Genomic DNA, 20,999 nt, shown 5'->3' on the forward strand with positions numbered 1-20,999 from the left:
CTTCCTTCCTGTTGGTAGTCGTATATTCAGTCCCTATGTATTCGTGTAGAAAAGACTTTAAAGTACAGTAAAGCGTAACGCTTCCCCTCTTAAAACATTCCCAGGCACTTTATAGTAAAGATATTCGCTTCGGCGCTTAACAAAGATTTATATCAACATCATTCCACAATCCATTGAATATAATAGAACAAAGTAAAGTGTGCTATTATAATTTTTTATTTCATTAAATAACTATGGAAGAGTAATAAAATTATTAAATATTGGTATATCTTATATATTAGAGGTATTTCTCTAAAATAATAATTTTTATTATTTTTAACCATAAGAAATATAAATAAAATGTTTAGGCAAAAACCATATATAACGATGCATAGTTATTTCAGAAACAAAATAAAATATTTGAAAGGTATAAAAAAAACATTTTTTAAATATTGTGTTATATACGTACATAACATAATCTTTATTTATATTCTGCGAATATTATACTATAATATATTGAAATAAAATATAAAACATGCTGTATTTGTATTGATAATTATAGATAAGTTTAATATTGTAAACTTTTATTTATTCTTAAATTAAATATGAATTTATATATATAATAAAATGAACATTACGGACTTTTTAATAATTTAATTATCTGTTGAATATGTGCTACATTTTAAATGAGGATATAAAGGCCAAAGATACAATGTGTCAATCACAATTTTAATTGATGCTATCACAAAAATGCAAAGTTATATTAGTACGTAATTATCTACATAATAAATGATGAAGAACATCAGAATGCATGTTACGAATATCTTTATCGGATGTAAAGAATGTCAAAGAACAACAACCAATAACTTTAATGTACCATTTAAATTTTTCAGTAATAATTTTTCATTTTATTTTATACATTATCTTCTGTGAACTTTTTTATATTTGGATAAAATTCATGCTTATTTTTTTCATAAAATATTTACTATGTAATAGCGTAAACAGTAATTTAAATATTTGAAAATCTCTAGTATTTTTTTAGTGAAAAATCGATCACAAGAGGAATGAACCAATAGTATCGAGGTATGTTTCGTTTTCATATAGCGCGTTGTAGATTCTTACAAATGGTGGTGTGGGGTTAGAGTAGGAGTAGTATGAAAATATACGGAAATTATGTCCGGTATTCCACGTTAATGAATGTATTGTCATATGTTTAATACTTTTAAACATCAAAATAATAATAGAATTTTAAATTAACCGTAATCATTGTTAGCCAAATAAGAAAAATATATTTAGATTTAATCGTCTATATTAGGTTTGTATAATTTTTGTTTTCATAATCGTTTTTGTAAAAATTTCGATTTTTTTTAATTTTTAATCGTCCAATTTATAAAATATTTACTGTTGTTACTATGTTAAGATATTTCTATAATCATTACTCACATAAAACAATTAGTTTCATTCAAGTAAGACCTCGTAGAGGATGTATGATTTTTATAAGTCTGTTATGTGCAGCTAGATTGATAATCAGGATGTCAGAACAATTTGTGGGTTGTACAGTTTCTGTAAAGTGTATCGAAGAAGTTGGAACTTATCAAGGACAAATAGTGGATTTAAATAAGGATTGTATTATACTTTCAAAAGCTTTTTGTAACGGAGTTCCTCATAGTTCACCTATAGTTGTATTATGGTATCGTTTAGTGATGAGAATTTGATTAATTTCCTTATAAATAAGAACATTAAATAAAGCACGTACACAGATTGTTTTTTAATTTTTAGTGCAAAGGATATATTGAATGTAGAGTTTATATCAATTAATAATATAGGATTCGATAATAGTGATACAAGTGATAATAATCAAGCACAAAATAATATAACTGTAAAGAGACCTATTGCCAAAAGAGCTGGTAGATCATTTTCCGAAAGTGTTTCATCCTCTGTTCAATCCACATCATCACAAACACAAACTAATTTTAAGAAGCCAAATAATAATTCTCAACCCACAATAGAACAACCTGCAAATGGGAAAATTCCATTAGGTATAATAGTGAAGAATTTTAACTTTTCTTATAATAACTAAATGTAAAGCATTTTTGATAATTTGCTTTTTCAGCTGAATCTATTGATAAACCAATACAAAAAAAATTAAGTAGTAAACAAAGAAATGAGCACACATTTGGTACTCCAATTGATCAATCCTTGAGTCAAGACTTTGATTTTGAAAAGAATTTAGCCCTATTTGATAAAGAGGTATGCTTCTTTCTTTTTATAGTTACATTACATAGCACATTATTAACATAGTATTAAAAGTAATGTACACTTTTTACAGGCTGTGTGGCAAAAAATAAATTCTTTGAAGTCTAAGAAACAAAAGCAAGTAAACTATAGGCACGATGAAAATATTATTGTTTCTGAACGTGCAGATATTAGGCAGATACTGGTACCTAGTGCTGGTGAAATAGAATATGTAACTGACAATGGTTTAATAATTCCTAGTATAACACTTAATCTTCATCGTCAATTAATAGGAGCAGCAGATAGATTGGGTATTAGCTGGGAGCGTAGAGTATGTACAATTAGTTAATATAAGAAAGAAGCTTACAATATTTTTGTGTAATGAAACTAATTTTAAAATTAGGTGGAACTTCTTGGTCGTGCTGGTACAGAAATTATATTGCAACTGTTAGGAGGAAGCCATCGACTTAATCCAAATAATGCACACCAGTGGCCAACGATTATTGCACTTTGTGGACCTCATCGTTCTGGTGCTGCAGGTGTTAATTGTGCTAGACAGTTATCTAGTCACGGCATTAAAACAATAGTGTTTGTAGAAAATTCCGAAGATGTTTTTCTTCTACAAGAATTGTCTTTGTACAAGTTAACAGGAAACAAAGTAGAAACTAAATTTAAAAACTTGCCATCAGTGGTGGATTTGATACTTGTAGCACTTTGTGACGAGAACTCACCAAAAATGATTACACCTATAGCAAAGTGGGCAAATAATAATAGGGCGCCTATTTTAGCTATTGAACCACCAGCTACAGGAACACCTGGTATTCTTAGTAAATGTAGCCTGCTTGGTGGATTACCATTATCTCATAGTGTTGACAATGGCAAATTATATTTATGTAATCTTGCATTGCCAAACGAAGTATATGCGGACGTTGGTATAACGTATAGGTCTCCTTTTGGACCAAAATTTGTCATTCCTTTGCATTCCAATAATTCTTAGCAAATTTATAAAAAGGATGTTGTTTCTCACAAGATGTTATAATTTAGTATAATTTTACTTTTATGCCTTGCTAATAAAAGTTTATACTTAAATCGCGAAGATATTGTCAGAAATTAATGATAAAGATCATGTATGATGTAGCATTTAATGTTATAGAGATGAAGTGTAGTTTGTGTAGGAACAATTATAATTTGGTGTGCAATGCCAATTGTGTGTAATTGTTCTTTTAAATGTGTAAGTATACAGTGTATACAAGAAACGAACATATAAATGATAAATATACAGTGTTTGGTTTTGTAAGTTACATAAAAAAAATAAATGCTTTTAAATAAAAAATAAATTCAAGTAAATCTAGTATATAAATTTTTAAATGTTATAAAGTATAAAAATTACAAATACTACTCGTATTTGATACATTTTAACAAGTATGTCGTTTCATACTATAAGTATATAATAAGTACATAATACTATAAGTATATGGTATTCCTGTTACAAAAAAATATAATCGTACAAATTTTTTTATACATATGTGACTCATTTTTATTTATAACATTGGAACAAAAATTACTACTGATCATATTTAGATGAATTTATCCCCCAAATTTGGCATGAAGAGATCATCTATTAGTAGAGAGATGAAATTTTCTTTATACATATTTTTCATAACTTGTGAGAGATATATTATAAAAATTTGTAAAATATTTATTTACAAATTGTTTATAATTAATCATAAAATTTAAATATGAGATAAGAAATATTTACATGTCTTCTATAATATTCGGATTCTCTTTTAGCTACTATTTATTTTTGTAAAGTTAAGCATGGATTAAAAAGTATTTTTATTGCTGCAATAAAATATACTTGTGTTATAACATGTCCGTATTTACTGAATAATGCATGAAATATGGTAGCATAATTAAAATAATGAGTTGTAATAGAATGATTGTATAAGATTTACTTTACTTATAGGTAGCTTAAGTAAGTTATTTATATTGTACATGTAAATATATATTTATATATTTTGAACATTAGTCTTGGCATTTAATATGGTAGTAAATTCTATAAATAATATCGTCATTTTTTTTTAGAATTACTTGCACAGAAAGCTTTAAATAGATTTAAAAATATAATGTAGAAAGAAAAATATAAATGCATTAATTATACATTGAGCAAATCTAATTAGAATAGGCACTATAAGACAAGGTTTGATATATTGTCTAAAAATTAGTTTAAATTCTTATATCTATTTTAGAGATAGAGATGAAAGAAATGATATTAGTGATTTTAATATTCTTGGTACTGTATATTTCTTTTATTTTTCTGTAACTACAGTTTAAAGAATTTTTATAATAATTCTATTAGTAAATTAGTAATTAAAATATAGAGTACAATTGAATAATTGGCCTCTTTGGTACGAGCGTCGACTATAGTCAACAGTCACTGAATGTATTCCTAGGGTCGACCTTCGGCTAAAGTCAATAATCACCGAAAGCATATATATATATACAGCCTACTATCATCTTTAGTTAATTATTGTATAAATTCTCGGTTTAGATAAGTACCTATTACAGTTGGGCGGAATATGAATGCTACATAATATAACTACTTGTCGTTATTGCTTGCAAGTTTAATTGTTCAGACTTTACTTCGAATTGTAAATAATTTGTAGACAATGTACACAATGTATTCTGATTCCTCAAGCAAAAACGACATCGTTTCCTGGCACAGCAGTGAAAATTTCGAACGGGAAGGAGTTTTTATTTCGTCTGATTCAGAAGCAAAAATAACCAAAGAAAAGAGCCATAGTTCAAATATAAAGTGGTTGCATGCGAATTTAAAACCTCATATACATACATTCGACGATAGAGATTCTGGAATTATAACAGAGAATATTACCTAATCTCAAATCATAATTATTTCCGAATATTTTTTTCCAAGGATTTGATGACACATATAACGAATACAACGAACAATTTTTATCGATATACAATCGAACAATTTGATAACATTCCTTCCTCACTGAAAAAGTGGCATAATACTACGATAAACGAGTTATATCGTTTCATAGCTTTGACGCTGACAATGTCGCGCTTAAAAAAATTATCATGCAATGAATATTGGAGTACCAATGAAATTATTAGAACAGATGTCTTTGGTAAACATATGACACGGGATAGATATCTCGCATTACAAAAGATGCTTCATTTTAGCGACAAAAGATTAGAGACGTCTAGAAACCTACTAACAAAAATTCGTGAACCTTGTAACAAATTGCGCGAAACATTCAAAAAATCATTTTGTCCCTTCAAGGACTTACGTATTGATGAGAGCCATATGCTTTACAAAAGACGATTGTCATTTAAACAATACAAACCTGAGAGGAGTAGGTTTGGAATAAAAACGTTTGTGTTGTGCGATTGTAAGACAGGATATGTTTTAGATTTTATTGTTTATACCGGCGCTATTTCAGGCAACATTGTGGTAAACTTGCTACAACAGTATTCAGGAAAGGGTCATCAATTGTTTGTCGATAATTGGTTCTCAAGCCCCGCACTATTCAAGTTTTTGCACAATTGTACTATAAACTCATGCGGAACAGTAAGAAAACGATGCGAAGATATGCCGAAAATGGATGAAAAATTAAAAAGTGGAAAATTAAGTTTTCGGTCATCGGGTAATTTGCTTGCACTAAAATGGCAGAGCAAACACGAAGTTTGGATGCTATCCACAAGTCATTCAGCGGAATATCGAAGCTCTAGAAAGATAAATTATTGTATACAGAAGCCTACGTGTATATTAGATTACAATAAATCAATGGAAATTGTTAATGAAACTAACCGTATAATTAGCACGGTTGCATGCACCAGGAAAACCTTACAATGGGACAAAAGATTATTTTTTCATTTATTGGATCTTTCGGTGTGGAATTCGTATTGTTTATATAAATTCAAGACCAAAAAAGTCCTATCAATGTCCGAATTTCATTTAGCATTAATTACGTAACTTTTACAAACATATTCCCGATCAACGGAGACAGTATCTTTTATTAGATCCGAAGGTTCTTTACGTCTTACAGAAAGACATTTTCCAATTTTCTATACGAGTGATAAAGCTAGTAGAAAAAACCCAATGCGAAGATGTGTTGTATGTACCCAACTTAATAAAAGATGTTGTTCAAGATATTTTTGTAAACAATGTAATGTAGGTTTATGTATAGTTCCGTGTTTCGAAATGTATCATACACAACTTTCTTTTTAAATTTAATTTTTTACTTGTTCACGTTTATTTATATATTTATCACAGTTATATCAATAATACAATTTTTTATTTTTTTATTGAGCTTTCAAAATTATTCCTTTTATTTATCGAAAGCAAATTATACACGTTGATAATACTTCATTATAAAACACGTGTTATACGAAGATATCTCACGCTACGCTTACTTGTAGCAATAAAGTGACACTTATACAGTGGACAAAAGCTGTACCAAACAGAGATTTACTGACATTGCATTAATTAAAGATACTTTTTACATTTATTGTCAAGTTTTATAAATGCAGTGCAAATCAATATACTTGAATCCATTACAAAAATATTTCGATACTATAGTCCAACTCAAAGCATAATGTTAATCTATAAAGTCGTAAACAACACTTGTACTATTTCAGTATTATCAAGTACAATAATGCAACAGTCGTTTATATGATATTTGAAATTAAACGTATTATTTTAATTTAAAAATGTAGTGTAGAATTGTCCTTTCTTTAAGTTTGCGTCAGTTTTCGTATACAACTAGTTGACCTTCAGTTTGATTATTTTTAATGAGGTTTAGAAACTGAACCATTACATGATGTTTATTTTGAATAAGTCTTGTTTTCACGATTCTAAAATAATCTATTATTTAATAATAAGTATATTACTAAATATAGTACTTAGTTTAGAATTCTATTATTCTGAAAACAATTCAATGATATAGAACTGTGAAAACAATTGAGGCCTAATTTTCTCATTATTTATCAGTCACAAGATCTATTTTCATCTATTAAACATTTCTAATACTTATCATGGAGAGCTGTTGGTAATATGAATAATCATAGCTTCAACTACAAGTATCTTATTAAAAATATTTCATACATATAATATTTACATTCATAACATAAACGTTGCCTCAGCAGAAACAATGATACATTCATGAGATTTCATCACCTCTCACCTTACACTTTAGTGGATCTGTACCTAACTGAAATGTTTAATTATGCTATTTAAACATTAAGCTAAAAATTGATCTGATGTTGGTTAAGGCATTTCTTTAGTCTAAATTTCAATTTTTATTTTATAATACATCTAAAAAAATATAATTACTACATTTATATTGTAATGTGTACATCTTTATTCCTAAGTTCCATCTTTTACTATAAATTTTATTTATTTAAAAAATTAGGAAATTGTAGTACTGTTTTAATGCCTACGAAATAATTAGAGCAACGTATGTTAGCACCTTGCAACAATTATAAGGATTCTTACACGTATTCAGCCTCAGTCAAAATATCACTTAAAAGTACATTACACATGTTTGCATTATATTTTAATTAAACGTTATTTTCATAGTTTGAATGAATTGTAACTGTACACAGATAACAACTGAAAAAACATACTAATAAAAATTGGCATGATGTATTTTTGTCTTATACGTCAATCACGATAAATAATAGTAGTTTAATAATTTAAAGATAATATAGGAAATACCACTATACACATAAAAATTGCCAAGCATTATAATTTATGATTTAAGACTTAAATTTTAAGTAAATCAATGAGAAGCTGCTAATTAGGTGGCGTATTCTTTTATATTAGATAACAGACCTTCATTATGAAGTCCAACATTCCATTTAAAATTGAAAAATATTTTTTATATTTCTTTTCAATATGAATTTATTATATATGCAGTTACTGATGACAAGACGTTTTTCTTATCAACGTTTCATCAATAAATATAAATTGTAATATACATTATTTAGTCGTATCAAATTGATTTTTAATTCTGGTACTTCTTTCTGTATTATTAAATCTTTTAAGTTGCGAAAAATGCACCATAACTGGTAAAATATCCTTTGCTTATTACGTCAACTGTGCTCCTGTCATTCAAATTTGGCAATTACGATCGATAGCATTTTAAAAATATTTAAGCTGTCGTAAATTGTCATAATTGCATGGTCAAATACAATTTCATGCGCCTAATATCTCGACGTAGGCAGAATTTTTTCAAGACTATTCTGCATGAACTTTTTATATTTTACATTATGTAACTGTCAAAAAACAATTCTCATGGTCATTACACTATACCTTATACATCTTCGTAAAAAGACACGCCAGTGTTGACTGGCTCTTATTGCGTCTCCCTAGGATGCTGGCGTAGGATTAGCAGTCGGTGGTACAGCGTTCTTTTGTTTCGCTCGTCTACGTTTGTTTAATAACGCGTTATTTGTGTGATCTAATTGTTTCAAATTGGCCGTATCGTAGTCTACGCGCATGGTAGCTAATGACCGTGTCATTTCTTCTTGAACTTCTGGCCAAAGTTCTTCGCCTTCTCGGAGTACGCGACCAGTATGTAAAGGCGTGGGGGGTACTTCCGTGTATTGCTATATATAAAACAGACAATGATCTATATTTACGACCGTGCAACGCATGAATTTGCAATAATGAAACAGAATTCTTACAGCAATCCATTTGTTGCGCATAACTTCGTCGATTTGAAGTCTTTGAGCTGGATCTGTACACAACATACCCTTGATGAGATTCTTTGCCTCTGTGCTTACATTAGACCATTCAGGGGCTGGAAAGTCATATTGGCCTAACCGAATTCTTTTCTTCATTCCTGGTGAAATTGCTAAACCATGATTACTGTAGAAAGGTGGGAAACCACACAATCTAAAATATTATAAAATATTGATATGTTTTAGAATTTATATATAAATTTAAAATATTTATTCGTAAATAATAGTTACATACAGTATATACATTATAACTCCAAGTGACCAAATATCACAGCTTTTGTCATATTTCTCCGGTCCCAAAACTTCAGGAGCTATACAAACCAGAAAAAATATCTGCTTTGTTATTTCCATATGCTTATGCAATTAAGTTGGTTAAAAATAAAATTAGAATTTCGAAAAGCAACTTACCAACATAGTATGGCGTATAACACGGGGTTTGTAGTGTATCTTTCATATGGGTCTCCTTTGCAAAACCGAAATCAGTAAGTTTCAATATTCCAGTACTATCTAAAAACGAAATACATAATCTATGTATAAGTTCAATTCAGTACAATTCAATGAATGTTAAACATTTCTATGATTCATTCAACTTTACCAGGCTTTATTTACATACCAGGCTTAGAGTACAAAAGATTTTCCGGCTTAAGGTCTCTGTGTGCAATATTCATATCATGCAGGTGCTTTACAGCAACACAAATTTCATACATTATTTGTGCAGCTTCTATACAAAAATTACATAAGATAATCAGAAAATGTTTCTTATATTTACATTAAATACATCATCAAAATATAATCAAAATATAATACATTAACTTAGTTTACCTCTCTCTGTGAAAGCACCATCTTGCCTATCTTGTATTCTCTCAAACAGTTCTCCTCCTTCCATACTAAAAGTTGATGAAACTTATTATTTAATATTACTCATTAATATCATTTATACGATAAAATCACTTAGTCCAAATATTTACAAGCTTACCACTCCATAATAACTAATAAACATTTATTTCCACTATATGTATTTTCATATACATCTTTGACTTGCACTATGTGCCTGCAGTTTGATGCTCTCCAATGCAATTCAACTTCCCTTCGTGCTTTTACACAATCGTACAGTACCTATAAGCACAAAATTGAACAAAAATCAATATTAAATTCAACAATTCCAAAATATAGCAATTGTATACAGCTCATAAAAATTTCGAGACTATAGGGGATTTACACGAAACCTTGAATAAATGAAGTGACGTAATCTGTTAAGATAAAAATGAATATACATTAGAAGTGATAATGTAGTGACTGGCAGTATCGTATAGCATTGTACAATATTTAATAGGTAAAAGAATACGCAATGGAACGCGTATGAATTTTATACACACATATGATACTCGTATATTCGCTTTAAAAACCGCTGGTGAATGACCTAAAAACAGCTGACTCCATCGTTAAATCGATAAAACTTATTGCATTATGTAGTGGTTCGCGACCTAACATTCTTGAGTTAATGTACGATAGTCCGCATCGATGAGTACAACGTAGTTTTAAAATACTGTAATATTCTAACTTACTAACACTGTTTTTAATTTATATTGTTGGATTAAAATATATTATGTGTATATATAATATGTTATACATATTACATATAATTTATTTGATATTTAAATGTCTTCCATCTTTATGTTACAACCGATAAAAAGTACTTTATGTTTGTGAATACGTAAAATAATAAAAAATATTACTGTTGGAAACATGTCGTATGTATAACCAGCTCGTAACGTTCAGCTCAAAGAATTACTTGGCAGAGCAAACAAAAGTTTTATCTAACGTTACAAAGTCGCCATTGGCACAGTATAAATGTCCTTTATTTAAGTAACATCGATCAAGACCCATGTTAATCTCAATTCTTGACTAGTATAATACTTCATTTCGTTTCCACTTAGTTTCTTTCTTCCTTTTGCTTTTATATATTTTATAATATAAAGTGAGCATCATTCTTCATTAAAATATTGTTATTTCGCGTTCAATAGCTATAGAATGTTTACAAATTCAGAGATTACAATATCTGTGGCGTGTAATTTTATGCATCAGTTCGTAAAAATACATGTCGTGAAAAATATGGCGCTGATATAAAGTTGCGAGATAAAAGAAGGGCGGAAAAAGTGTCTCACGGTTGAGTAGTATTTTTAGAACATCGAATACATTGGGCGTTCTAAAAATGTTCAAATACAATTAAAACTTGCGGAACGCGCTTGAAAAGGTCGAAACCGGTTTCAACTTGAAGTTGCTGTATTGATGGTGATAATGAAATAGACAACTCTCACATATAAATGAAACCTCTGCGAAAAACTCGTTACATAAGAAGATACGTTCATTTGCACATAAAACTTGCCTTACGTTAAGTGAGACTGTGACAAAAAATCGCTCAAATTTAATCGTTAAATTCTTAAATTTTCCAATTTACAGAACGTCGAATTCAAATTCAAATTTTTGTCCTTAAAATACGGAAAATCGACTGTTCCCTAAGCAAGTGGATTTCGCCGATATTGCTGAACAGCGTATAATCGTCAAGGTGCTTCGATTTGCAGGATTTTCCACGATTGTTATGCTCCCCTTATAAATGAAAATACATTGGTTACGTGCTCAAGAGCATTCGACCGTTTTGTATTATTCCGCGGTAATGTGATTAGCGTTAGCACAAAGTGACATGTCCATTGTTACGACGACTAACAGACGCATAACTGAACTCGTAGGATTATTATTAATAGGCTGTGCGATCAGATTATGCTCAGCAGCCTACACTAGCGTATTTTACGCAGAAAAAGAAACGCGCAATACAGCTGATCGTTTGTTCTTCTTTTTCCCCTTTTTCTCACCTTAATTATATAAATTATATAACGTTTTTATGTAATCAATTTCATAAATAACGTAATAAACGTATAAAACGTTTCGACATTTTCATCAAGCTTACGTGTAAAGGAGAAAAGAATCTTTTTATAAAAAGAAATCGCAACGATATTTTCGTCACTGATTTCCTGTTATTGAGATTCTACTGACGGATCGCAGAAATACAGAAACCGTTCGTTCGTACAAGAACGAAGAAATAAAAATTCAAGCGTTCTCGGAATGCTACAGTCAAGGCAAAGAAATGTGAAACAATGGTGACAACAGTCCGACTGATCGTCTCCGAGGCAAGAAGTAATCAATCAACAAAACCAAATTCGTAACAGGAACACTTGCTTGTAACCCTTGCCATAGTCCGCAAATATTGATTTTCTTTTTTGTAGCTACGTGAAGATACGCGTGGAAATATGATTCTCTGACTTTCTCCTCGGGTATGCCTCAAGGTGCTGTTTCTTGTATTACCAGAATCTATACATTGGTATCAGCTTACACCGTATAGCGACCACCACGTCCTACAAAAATCATTATTTCAATGACACGCATAAAAACATTTCGCATTAATAAATTCGTATTATGGATCCATATTGATGACAATTATAATTATTGTGTAGCAGAGGCGTCGAATCAATTTAGCATTGAATCGGAAGTATTCGAAGGTTAATATAAAGAGATAATTAAGATTCTGTGGCTGTCGGAATAATAGAATTATCGCCACTACTGTTGCATCTCTTCATGGTCATACTGCGTAATTTAAACTGTTTTGCTGATTTATATGACTCGTTTCCAATCATTCAGTGCCGATAATTCAACGTGATAAATTATCCTTAAATTCCGCTCTGCTTGCTAACCATTAATTTCAAACGAATTGCTTTATACACATTAAATTCTCTTTTTTTCTTTGCTGAATTCTTTCTTCGTCTCCTCTTTTAGTTTTTCTTTTTTCCTTTCATTAAGATATCGTCTGTATCGAAAAAAGGCATACACGTTCAACCGATAGGGAATTGACTAATATCTGTAACACATACAATTGTGATGATCTACACCTTTACACGTTGCTACGAAACTACCATGTTACGTAAAAAAAGAAAATATCTATTGATAGTTGATTTATGACAAGAAATGTATTTTAATCCTTTGATGTTGGATTAGTCGACGGGTCGATACCTTTGATAGCATTAATAATTTTTATACAAGCAAACATGAGATCATCGATACTACATATATAAGTATAAATAATGACATATTACTGTCGAAACTTATCAAGCTATTCTTGTCTATACAGTCACGATTATACAGCGTACGTATCAGATGTTTGCATATCATCATTGCGTGCTTACTTTCTTGTTTACAGAGAAAGAAACCAGATTATTCTTAGAAAATAGTGTATTAAATTGATACAAGAAAAATAAATACAAAAAGTAAACAATAGCATATAAATATATTATACTTTGATATGTTAAAGCGTGATAGGAGATATATATATGTTATTAACTATATATATACATATATATGATACATATACGTATATATTATAATTTGTAACTGATTTATGTGTATTCAAAGTATGATCTACGAAAAGATATCGAAACTTATCTTTTTTTTTTCAAATTTAATTCTTTAAAATATCGTTTATAGCAAGAAAAATCTATCAAGGAACAGCTCCTAAATTAGCAAGGCGTATGTCGCGCGTGTGCCATCGTATGATTCACGTAATCGGTCGTTGACATTCTGTGTATGTATGTACGCCTTTAATCAATACTTCCTTCAAAACCTACTTTAAATTATTTCTCAAATTTAAAAACTGATAAAACTATCCTTAACAGTTACATACATGTTAGTGTTAAAGTATTTAATAAGTCGCGACAAAGTTATCACGACTCTGATTCGTTATTACCTTCGCCGGTACTTTTACTATCGACGCGCGATTGATTTCATGATTTATATAATATTTACGATTACAATGACATTTCATATTTGGCGTTTGTTCAGTTGCCCGTGGAATTCTGTGCGGGAACGGCGGCGCGAGAAGTTGCAAGAACAACAAACCGACCGCGAAAAGACGAAAACACAAGGATCCCCAAAATTTTTCCAAGGCAATACAGAGAAAATAAGAGAGACGAACAGACTTCGAGCGATACACCGCATGGTCGGAATCGTCGAATGGGAAATCACCGAGTATAAATAGAAGATGACTCGCGGTCTGGACTCGCTTGGACACCGTCAGTCGATGATCATACTTTAGCACCGCTAAGTGGGTATCGATACAGCAGTACTTCGTTAACTGGCCACGATCCGGCAACTTATCTGGCCAGTTATCGAGGTAGGTATATTTCTAGGAAATTTCAAACATTTCTTTTCCCTGTCGAGTGCGAGTGAGATACAAGTACATGATACCTTTGTTTATTTTAGAAACATAATGCCAGAGGTACACTCGCGAAATCAGTATGAAGAATCGATGGGGATAGCGATAGCCAGCTAGAGAAGTGAAATGGCGAACAATTAACGTGACATTACTGTACATCTCTGATAGATGATATATATGCGTAAAAATGTACACGCATGAAATAAGGTATCCGGTTCATCCTTGGAGCATCGTTCCGCATGTTCCAAAAATAACTAAGGCCAGATGTGTCATATTACACTTATATGTATGAAACATATATTGCTTTTATATCTACTGATAACAATCGAAACGTTCGTAAACCCTGTTACGTTTATCTCGGTCGGTATAATCGAGCAGCAATATGAAAAATAATATGTCTGACGTTTTCAACCTACACGTGTCGTCATACATGCCGCTTTTGTAATTACATGCCTGTACACAACGTTTTATTGCTCGTGCGTGAAATTTTAATCAAGTCTCCCAGCTCCCAGGTAGTTTCGCACAGTAAAATAGAATATAAAGAAACCAAAGGATTCGATCAGGTTTGCTTGCACCGTAATACGCGCATAGCATCATTTCCCTGAACAAAGGAAGAACGAACTAATCCGATTATTTCGATGTTTTGAAGCTTTCATATTTGTTTATTTCATATTTATGTTCCATTAAAATTAAGTCCATTAACACAAAATTAGCCCTCCGGGTGCAAGCTACTTTTTACTAACATAGCGTACCACGGTAGGGCATGTTCGAGGATTTGAAAAATTTAGAAAAATTTATGGCTACTTTTAACGTCTCTACTACGATATCCTGATAGGTGTCAAGATAAAATATTAAACAATTTGTTGTTAAAAACTCGAAGTTGAAACAAAATTATTTGGCGACTGAAGAATCGTTGGGAGGCTAAAATGTCGCACATTGCACGCGGAGGGTTAAATCCACTTTCTCGTATACGTATATACAAAAGACAAACACATATGTAATTTTTCACAGGTTAAAACAGAGACTGATTTTAAAAAATGACCGATTTCACAGAATAACCAACGAAGACTAATTAAAAAGAATGACCGATTCCACGGAAGAAATCGTTGATCGTTATCTCACCTTGAGCGCATATTTTTCCCTGGTATTTTTGTCATAACACTGAACAACTTTTCCATTTATTCCAAGACCAAGCACGTGATTACTGATTTCATAGTCATCGGTGATCGGTGTGACTTTTGGTAAACGGGTGTCGCATCTTGTGACCGTGTGTTCCATGGTTTTCCGTTTGGTTTCCACGGTCGAAACCTCTTTCTCTTTCGTCGACACCTCGATCTCTATTTCCGCTGCTCGTTTCCGTTTTCCTTTCTTATTCTCCTCGTTCTCCTCGCCGACGGGCCTCTTGCACTTTCTAAAATGGTAATCGATCGTCAATCACGTTCTCATCCCATGGGGGAGAAGAGGCTCGACTCTTATTTTTCTTCTTTTTCTACGTGTGTACTACGTGTATATATATATATATATAAATAACGCAAATGTACCGACACCATAAATATTCGGAGAAAATTGAGACACTTCATGAGAAATGCGAAGAAGTACGACGATTTGACTGGGACCGTTGATAAGAAAAATCTTAGAACGATAGCATATTTCGTGCTGACACTTGTGAGCGCGCCACGCGAATGACAGTACTGACAGTAGTATAGCTACAAAAAAAAATTATTTGCCAACGAAAAGCTATTTTATCACTCGCATCGGCGCCTATTTTATCTTTAAGAGTTACCAACGGAACGCGATTTATATCCTTTCGAAAGTAAATCGTATTTCCTGTTATTCGCCACGGGGCTCGTATGAAGAAGTTACTCATTACAGATTTCAAGTATTTCTTATTACCTTAAACTGATAAGTCCATTATCATCTGATTAATCGCGACGTGGTACGCCAAGCAGTTATTCGCATGTTGTTATCAAATTGACATTGCGATAGAAAATATCAATGTTTGAATTATATTATGTATATGTAATTTATATAATTTACATCTTTACGTAATTACTAAATCTTTAAATTTATAAAAGTTATTAAACCGATTATAGGAAATAAAATTGGTAAAAAGTTATAAGGTAAAAATGTATCACGTATGGTAATTAGTTAATTGGTCAAATTAATTTACTTTCTAACTTACAGGAAATATTTTGGCAAACTGCATATTCGTTTGTATGATCACATTGTAAGTACACACGCACGATATAGCACGATATACTTACTCAAATACGCGCACACCTTTATGTATTACACAACTAAGTTCAATCGATTGCAGTAAAATTATACTACATAGCTCAACGCACGTGAATGGAACATTTTCAAATTATCAAGACTATCCCAATCGGGTGCGTCGATTATGTGTTGCTTTAATGATGATCGATACACGCAATAAAACAGCAACAGAAATGATCGATCGATAGATCAAAGAAACAAAAAACAAAGGACAAAAACGTCGTAAAACAGGGTTAAAAAATCAGTCGCAAGTTTTAATCAGCACGAGATTAAGTAATAATGTGCAATTGTTATGATTGCAACGAACAAAAATCTACAAAGAATGATGAGGAATAGTGTTTATCGTCGTATTATTCAAAAGGACGAGTTGACGTTATCGTATTTAAATCAATCTGATATATTGATTTCGAGGAAATAAAATATAATACGTTCTACAGATGTTTATGCATTTACGTATGGGAAATTTAAAAGCGGAAATTATATAAAACGCGCGTAATATGCAAAACTGCATAAGATATCCAAAGTGAATTATATGTTATATGTTATATTATGTAATGGATAATATAAGTGTTTATTTAAGTTTCATTCTTTTTAGTTAATAATTTATGAAAGTATGAATATGCATGAACATCTGCAGTCTAATAATATGACAGAGACCTCCAGAATGTCCACTTGGCTGCCGATTTCGGCATTTGTGTAGCTTTTTTTAACGTTTCGAAATCTTTCTAATCGAATCGTTGAACGAAGATAGAAAGCATCGCCTTCCGGGAGGGCCGAAATTCCAAAGAATTCTCAGAGGTAACACAGTCAGGTAGCGGCGAGTTATGGATTAACTGTGTGAGCTCCGCGTCGTCGAATAAAATAAGAATGTGTCTCTAATCGTAACTCAAAACTCGATATCCAAAGAATAATCGCACAGAGAGGGAAGAGGCCAGCTGAAAACCGAAGATAAAAAAACTAATATAACTCATCCTCAATAATGAAACTGGTGATTGACGATGGAAAGAAGCGTGCAAAAAAGCAATTATCAGAAAGCAAGTTTTTACATGTGCGTATGTACATATGTGTAGAGGGATTACACGGGATGCAGTGTGTCTATCTCAACACTTCTAATGAGATGAATCGCATTTCTGTTACGCAAGTTACACAGCCAAAAGATTCATGAACTTGGCAATATAAACACAATGGGAGGAACAGAACACAAAATGACTTGTCGAAGATCTATTTGCATAAACGTATATCCACCGCCAAATTCGCCATCTATACCTTATCAAGATTCACTGAGTGATTTACTTAAAATAGCGGTAGCGTATGACGTATGCAAACAAAATAAAATGCATTACAGATAAGGCAAACTGAAAATCAGGGGAAAAGACCAAAAAAAAAAAAAAAAGAACTCTGGCATGATTATAAAAGATAATTATGCTGGTTGTCTAACGTACTTGGTGACGTCCGCTTCTTCAAAGTTCAATTTCCCGCCATAAAATGATATATTTGAAAGAAAGAATACCACTGTTACAACATTTTATATTTCACACTGTTATGAGAACACTCGATTAGTATTTCTTAAGAATTATTCTTGTCACGATACGTCATAACACTGAATCACAATTCGATACGAAGGTATAAAAAATAATGTTCACGAATATTCAGAATGTAACTATGCTTCTATTCGTTTGTTTCACACGAAAAAAAGAAAAAGTTTCTCGGAGGTGTGTCACGCGAATACCAAACGGTCAAAAAGATCAAAATATTTGTCTACCTGACTTGTCGTAAAATAGCCGGTTTTAACACGAATATGAAATTATTCGATGACGCCGTTGGAAACCGATTTTTCTCGCTGTGAAAAACCTAATAAGAAGAAAGTTAACCAAACGCAACTTTTTTCATAACCATACTTTCCGTGTATTCGACCGATCACTACTGACTACTGAACTCAAGTCCACTCAACGACTCGGACTTTCATACCAAAAGCCAATTCACAAACACTAGTAGATAAAACGGCTATGGCGGCAAAGCGAAGCGCCCCTGCAAGCAATCTTAGGATGTGACTCACTACACAGGGACGACTCTACGCTATAATTTTTCAGGTCCATACTTCAGTATTTTGGGCCCCTTCTACAATTTCTTCTATGAAATTTAGTTTTTAAAAAATCTACTACATTAAAGTGATGACGGAGTGATTAAATGAAATACGGCTTTACAAGCTAATAATTTTTTTTTCAATTATTATTATAGGGTTATTTTATGTTACACTACAATTAGACATGTATGCATATATATACATAATTTTTCGATGTAATAAAACTGAAGAGGGCAACAATCTTCAGGTCTCTTGCATTTTTATCACTTGGATAATTACAAAATTATTACATTTAATATAAATATATCTTTTCGTACAGGCACATTTTATATTTACATACAGGTTTCTCTTTCATCTTATCATTTCTAATCATATTGTCCATTAAGTATTTCATTAAATAAAAACTGTATTACACAAAGTATATGAAAGCCAAAAAGATAATTTCCATTAATACAATTTGTCATTGGAAGATTGTACGTGACATGTGATGCAATGAATAAGTTCTTTCATAATATACGAATAACAATTTCTATGTATTACAGTCAATATCACTTATGATACTGTAAAATTAAATTACCATCAGTATTATCATTATTGGTACAATGCACCACAGTACCATTTTATGAAAAATTCGTTATTACTTTTATTAAAGTACATAGCATGTACTGTTAATAGTTACTAAAAATTACATCCGATTTTAATCAACAGATATAATTTACAGAACGTCTTGAAAAGAAAACGTATTGTGGTTTAATCTTTGGATTATCGAATTAGAGAAAATACTTATGTTTAACTAAATATTAAACATTGCTAGAAATATTGTACTTAGTATTTATACCTATTAATCAGAAAAATGTTTATGGAAATCTCAACCAGCAAAACGTTTTTATGAACATTAACAATTGAGAACAGTTTAAAAATATTTAACGATTCGTACATTCGCTACAGTATAACTCGGAAAAATATCATATTCTAAATATTATTAATAACATTAAATACATAGCATTACTTTTATCCTAACTTACTAGTGCTAATTTAATATTTCATAATTTTCAAGTACATACAAATAATATATGCGCTTACATTTATATTCTATTATATGAATATAATTACAATAATTAACAGTAAGATATAAAATGTACAATTTATTAAGTAAACGCATACATATTTATTTCTTTATTTCCTTTAACTTGCTAAGTGTGTTTGTTTCTCGTAAAAAATATACTATTATTGTCCATTTTGAAGTAAATAATACTTGATGCATAATAAACTCAATATTTAAGAAAATTCCGTTTCTATTTTGTTGAAAATAAAATAGATCTGATCTTTTTTTCTTGAATGTAGCACAAATTAGTATTATTGCACAATGTATTCTTTTTTTATGGGCATTTTAAATATGATGCATCTTTTTTTACCTAATCTACAATAAAACAGTCTAGAAATATATCATATTTGCAATGACTATTTTCTAGAAAAATAAGTAAAAAGTGTACATATGCCAACTCATATTTAACAAAATTACTATGTCATTAAAATTACAACGAAATATGTGATTTGTTTGTACTGATAGTTATATTGAATTATCTTCTCTTTTATCAAAACTAAGACATTAGTGATTTTTTGGACGGAAAAATGCAGTGATCATAAAGAAATAATTTAGTTAATGTTTTAAACTTCTGTGAAGATTTTAATGTATATGTGACAGAAAAAAAATTTTTCTAAAATTTTTTTATAATTTTTCAACATTTATACGTAAAAATAATTAGAATATTATATATATAATAAAAAACTGTTGAATTGATGAAGTAAAAGATTATTAATTCGAGCAAAGGGTTATCTTTCTTCACTGCTAATAAATTATAAGTATAATAATATTGACCCACATGTTTTTTATAATATATGCCAATACAAAACTTTCCAGGTATATATTTTTATTAAAAAAACTCGAAATTAAAGCTTCTTTCTGATTTTTGATCAAGTGATAATTAGTCACATATGATATTGTAACATTGTAATTTTAATGAAAGGATGAGTTTATACTGATAGCAATGATAATAATATTTTCGATAATAAATATGTTACTATTAACATTCTTTACAAATACAACGTTTTGTGTAAGACGGAAAGTTTTGTACAATAGGCAGTCAATTTATAATAAATAAAAAATGTCAAACGTTGAAATATTTTAAGCTAAATATTACATCTGATTAACAAGTTAAAACACATCTACCCTGAGTTTTAACAACTTTAAAAAGAGGCATGTGAGATATATATATATATAGAGAATTATAGTTTTTTTATGAAAAATAAAAGTCAACATTGCCTCGTTACATTTTTCCTTTCTGAATGTATAAAAATATTCAAGTCATTTAACGCTAACACGTATATGTGTGTATA

General features: G+C 30.6%; 3 protein-coding genes across 11 annotated transcripts; 2 read left to right on the plus strand and 1 right to left on the minus strand.

The window, feature by feature from the left end:
* Positions 1 to 588: 588 nt before the first annotated feature.
* LOC122571950 (enhancer of mRNA-decapping protein 3) lies at positions 589 to 3,547 on the plus strand. Of its 3 annotated transcripts, none has more exons than XM_043736347.1 (6): positions 589 to 1,294; positions 1,499 to 1,669; positions 1,759 to 2,018; positions 2,093 to 2,229; positions 2,309 to 2,545; positions 2,618 to 3,547. In XM_043736347.1, exons 2-6 carry the CDS (start codon positions 1,512 to 1,514, stop codon positions 3,209 to 3,211), a joined length of 1,386 nt encoding a protein of 461 aa, XP_043592282.1. In that variant the 5' UTR covers positions 589 to 1,294; positions 1,499 to 1,511; the 3' UTR covers positions 3,212 to 3,547. The 3 variants fall into 3 exon arrangements, with proteins under 3 accessions (XP_043592282.1, XP_043592272.1, XP_043592261.1); XM_043736337.1 differs by having other exon boundaries at positions 590 to 1,294; positions 1,495 to 1,669; positions 2,618 to 3,546; XM_043736326.1 differs by lacking the exon at positions 589 to 1,294 and having other exon boundaries at positions 1,317 to 1,669.
* Positions 3,548 to 3,731: 184 nt separating this feature from the next.
* LOC122571990 (piggyBac transposable element-derived protein 4-like) lies at positions 3,732 to 6,308 on the plus strand. The gene has a single exon (XM_043736426.1). It carries the CDS (start codon positions 5,156 to 5,158, stop codon positions 6,212 to 6,214), a length of 1,059 nt encoding a protein of 352 aa, XP_043592361.1. The 5' UTR covers positions 3,732 to 5,155; the 3' UTR covers positions 6,215 to 6,308.
* A 1,001-nt stretch (positions 6,309 to 7,309) lies between these two features.
* LOC122571960 (MAP kinase-activated protein kinase 2) lies at positions 7,310 to 20,988 on the minus strand. 7 transcript variants are annotated; one of them, XM_043736378.1, is made up of 11 exons: positions 18,282 to 20,988; positions 17,962 to 17,977; positions 17,177 to 17,454; positions 15,368 to 15,656; positions 9,962 to 10,101; positions 9,808 to 9,872; positions 9,599 to 9,706; positions 9,394 to 9,492; positions 9,221 to 9,296; positions 8,929 to 9,139; positions 7,310 to 8,850 (listed from the first exon to the last, which is right to left on the minus strand). In XM_043736378.1, exons 3-11 carry the CDS (start codon positions 17,209 to 17,211, stop codon positions 8,611 to 8,613), a joined length of 1,263 nt encoding a protein of 420 aa, XP_043592313.1. In that variant the 5' UTR covers positions 17,212 to 17,454; positions 17,962 to 17,977; positions 18,282 to 20,988; the 3' UTR covers positions 7,310 to 8,610. The 7 variants fall into 7 exon arrangements, with proteins under 7 accessions (XP_043592313.1, XP_043592322.1, XP_043592295.1 ...); XM_043736387.1 differs by lacking the exon at positions 17,962 to 17,977; XM_043736360.1 differs by having other exon boundaries at positions 17,962 to 20,988.
* Positions 20,989 to 20,999: the final 11 nt, after the last annotated feature.

This window comes from Bombus pyrosoma, linkage group LG2 (assembly GCF_014825855.1).
Source record: "Bombus pyrosoma isolate SC7728 linkage group LG2, ASM1482585v1, whole genome shotgun sequence".
Lineage (NCBI taxonomy): Eukaryota > Metazoa > Arthropoda > Insecta > Hymenoptera > Apidae > Bombus > Bombus pyrosoma.